General features: G+C 44.1%; 2 protein-coding genes across 2 annotated transcripts in view; both read left to right on the top strand.

Annotated features, from left to right (window-relative positions):
- The first annotated feature begins 392 nt into the window (after positions 1 to 392).
- Positions 393 to 3,365, top strand: RHNO1 (RAD9-HUS1-RAD1 interacting nuclear orphan 1). Its single transcript, XM_009290937.1, has 2 exons — positions 393 to 560; positions 2,700 to 3,365. The coding sequence occupies exons 1-2, from the start codon at positions 393 to 395 to the stop codon at positions 3,363 to 3,365; spliced, it is 834 nt and encodes a 277-aa protein (XP_009289212.1).
- A 51-nt stretch (positions 3,366 to 3,416) lies between these two features.
- The window catches only part of TULP3 (tubby like protein 3), a 34,236-nt gene continuing 34,026 nt past the window's right edge, over positions 3,417 to 3,626 (top strand). Inside the window, exon 1 of the mRNA XM_009290922.2 lies at positions 3,417 to 3,511. Within this exon, the coding sequence (XP_009289197.2) occupies positions 3,417 to 3,511 (95 nt within the window). The remainder of the gene's footprint in view (positions 3,512 to 3,626) is intronic.

Here is a 3,626-nt window from a genome sequence, read left to right as displayed (position 1 = left end):
CAGTTCAGAACTTCTTTTGCAGCTGGGACGCTTGTTTTGTTTGCATCTCTTTCTCCCCCGATGTATTTGGCTATCAGCTTTTGTGAAGCTTTGCAGCATTTGTCTATTCTGCTCTGCGTTCCTAAATCTACCTGAAATTCAACAGAAGGTTCAAAAACTACTGGTAGGAAAAAGTCTGCATAGAGATGTGTACACTGTACTGTTGCATAAATGTTTTACTTTTGCTAAAAAACTAGATCCGAGGTTTCTAAACAAGTTTGTCTTCAAGTCCATTTATTTGCCTTCTACAGATTTGAGAGCACTTTAGCATCTCCTTTGGGGTGCTTTCCTCTTTCTCCAGTTGGCTCTAGCAAGCATCATGAGGTTTCTCAGTCGTTTGACCATATCTTTTGATGCCTCCGAAGAAGAAATGTACCCACAAGGCCAGGAAGGCAGAGCTGGTATTCCTTGAGAGGCCGCGAGAGGGACCCGTCCATTCCTATGAAGCTCCGCTACCTTCGGCCGAGAATCCGAGACGTGTTCCTACAAAACCTGTAGACCAGGCCACCTCTGCTGCCTGGGTTGGTATAGATTATCCTTCCCCCTGCGTCCCACAGCAATGGTTTTCAAGTTTCTCCCGTATGTCTCAACAGAAAGCTCTCTGTCCTGGATACTGAAAATTAGTAGCACAGACCTGAATTCACTGTTGCTGCCTCAAGCATAAATAAGTGCTTTGGAGCTGCTTCACGCTCTAACTACAACCACTAAGGGCTTGGTTATTTGAAGGCATAAAACTGTGTGCAGCGTGTACTGATTATTTGTCTTCTGAAAAACTAATTCTCATCAGGAAAACACTGTTTTCTATGGCAACTGAAAACCCTGCACGTAATAAACATTAGGAGGAATTGTTTTATTGGCTTGCTGCTTGAAATAACTGCTGAACTCTAAATGTTACATATTAAAGTACTAGGTGTTTTGCTTAAATCTGACACTGCTAAGTTTAGAGAACATAGGCTTTCACTTCAGGATTATTTGTTCTAACCTGCCCTCTTTTCCATTCTGTGTTTTGCATAGTTTCTCTCCGTATCATTCTTCCGATGGGCTCCTTTTCTGGTCTGAAAAAATATTCCGGGGACTGTTTGCAGTGTCCCAGGATACTCCTTATATCATGTAATGTAAAGATTTTTTTTTTTAAGTAAACAGGTGCTGCAAAGACAGACTGTTCCTATACAACAATAGTCATCACCTAGGGGAGCTCTGTTTCAGCATTATTGCTGCTTGACTCTCTGCTCTTCACAAAGCAGGCTCAGGAAGCGTGGTTTCAAACCTGCATGAAACATTCCTTTGTTCTTGGTGACCTGGAGTTATTTTTGTGATGCCTTAACCTTGAAGTAGAACATATTCAATTTTTTCCTCTTTAATTTTTTTTTATATCCTTGAGGCAGTTAGCACTATGGCTTCTGAAACATTAAGTAAAATAACTGCTGTGAATAAGCATTCTTTTTGCTTGGAAGAGGTGGCAATATCCACACTGGTACTTTGCTCTTTGATTCCAAACATACAGTGATTATAAAATTTGTTTGAAGCTATCGGCACTGAAACTGTTAGATATTTTTTCCATTTGAAAATCCTGGTAGGTTTGTAACTTCTTGAAGCATTCTCTGCAGAGTTTCTGTCAACTCATTCAGTGGCAACTAATTTTCTGCTCTTCTCTTCTTGATGTTATCTAAGTTTTTCATACCCTCTTGACTGCTAGGCTCCTGCACTGGTAAAGCCTACCCTACATGTTCTCTGAACTTTGTGAGGATGTGCCAGGATACAATTATCAGGGAATCACTTCTCTCTTTTCCTGCACAAAGGCTTTACATTCAAACAGTTCAGTTGTACAGCAGACAATCGCTACCCTTAATTAAATTGCACTTAGTTTTTTGAGGGACTGTGTAGTAACTTAGGAATGCTGAAAGGGATCTGTAGTTATTGTAGCTAGAATCCAGTTTGGTGTGCTCTAGGGAAAAGCAAATCGCAAGAAACGGAACCTGACTTTTTTTGTTGATACCCAGGAAGACAAAGAATACCATAATAGAAGGATTTCCACATTTTGAGTAAGAGTCCAGAATCTTTCAAAGAAATATAGATTGTTGAGCTTTGATCATCTTCTGTAGAAAGCTGATTTTAGAAGTGGCTTTTGGGTGATCTGTTACTCCAGAATACAGAGATTAACTATGTTTTGAAGTAAAAGATGTTTGGGGGGAATATTCTGAAAGCCTTGTTAACGTAATCTAAGGTGATGGAGCTAAGTGGGCATCCTCTAAATCATTTTGTATTGCTTTCAGTTCAACCTGTTCAGGGAGACTGAGGATGGAGTTCACTGAATCTATTCAGAGTTATGCTAAGACACAGAAACAGGGGTTACAGGAGTAGACGCCAGTTAGACTTTTCTTTAAAACCCGTATCTTGAGTGCTTTTTAAGTTGCCAGAGAACGGCTCACTTGCACCCCAATCACTTTTCAGAGAAGAGTGGCGGAGCATCATGTTGAAGTTCAGAGGGATCTCCTTAGCAGCTCGGTTAGTGACTGATTTGCTTTGCTGCAGACCAGATTACCCACTTAATGAACACACTGAAAAAAGGTGGGATGGGTGGGGGAGTAGAATCAGGTTGGCATTCCTTCGTCTGGAGAAAATTGTTGGGTTTTTTCTTATTACTATGTCTTTCCCTTCAGGTGTGCCCACAATTTGAAACAACTAAGTCAGTGGTGTTGAAAGCATGCCAGAAGAAGCATCGTGGTCCTCACAAACCCCAGAATCAGGATGCCAACCACAGTTTGCTTCATGCAGGAGGAGCTTGTCGAAAAGCTATAGCCTGCAAATTTCCTCCTTTAACTTTTGAGAATCCGGAAGGATATGCAGTCCACCCCTCAGACCGTCCAAATCGCTCTAGGAAGAGCACACAGTGCTCTCTCAGCCCACCCAAGAAAGGGACAGCAGCAAAAGCCAACATCCAGGTGAACAGTCCGGCAAACTGTAGGGAAATACCTTTGTTACCTGCTCCCCAGCCTGTGGAGCCAGAATTCTTTAGTCCACCGGATGTAGAGACTCCACAGGTGCCTTCCGTAAGGAACTGGAGATGCAGCAGCACTCTGCCGCAAACAAGCAGCCACGCCTGGCATCCAGAAAAAGAGCTGGCATTCGACATTGATCCCTGTGGGAGAGAGGAGTCAGCAGCAGTACTGGTTACAGATACCCCCGAGGACGAGTATGGAGTAAAGGTCACTTGGAGACAGCGGCCTCATCTAATGAAATACCTGCGGGAGAGAGGGAAGCTGAGTGCCGCCGACATACTGGTGAAAGCGAACCCCGAGCTCTCAAGGAGACAGGCCAACGTCTGACTTGGCGGGAGCGGTAATCTTGTAATGTGCAAAGACACCTCTAAATGGACAATGTCACTTTCAAGGAACAGCCAGCTGCGCTACGGCTGGCTCATCCTCCTGAGAAACGCCGCAACGGCGCGGGGGCTCTTTTCTGGGGGATGGGGGTATGTCGGGCCGGGCTTCCTTGGGGAACGGGGTGGCTCTGAAAAGAGCTTTCTAATCTACGTGGCTTCTTCTGGGGCTGTTGCTCCAGCCCCTGAGACAGCGGAGGGTTGGGCG

This window comes from Aptenodytes forsteri, unplaced genomic scaffold (assembly GCF_000699145.1).
Source record: "Aptenodytes forsteri isolate BGI_AS27 unplaced genomic scaffold, ASM69914v1 Scaffold286, whole genome shotgun sequence".
NCBI classification, from domain to species: Eukaryota; Metazoa; Chordata; class Aves; order Sphenisciformes; family Spheniscidae; genus Aptenodytes; species Aptenodytes forsteri.
The sequence above is the reverse complement of the archived record's forward strand: the minus strand, read 5'-3'. Positions and strand labels throughout refer to the sequence as shown.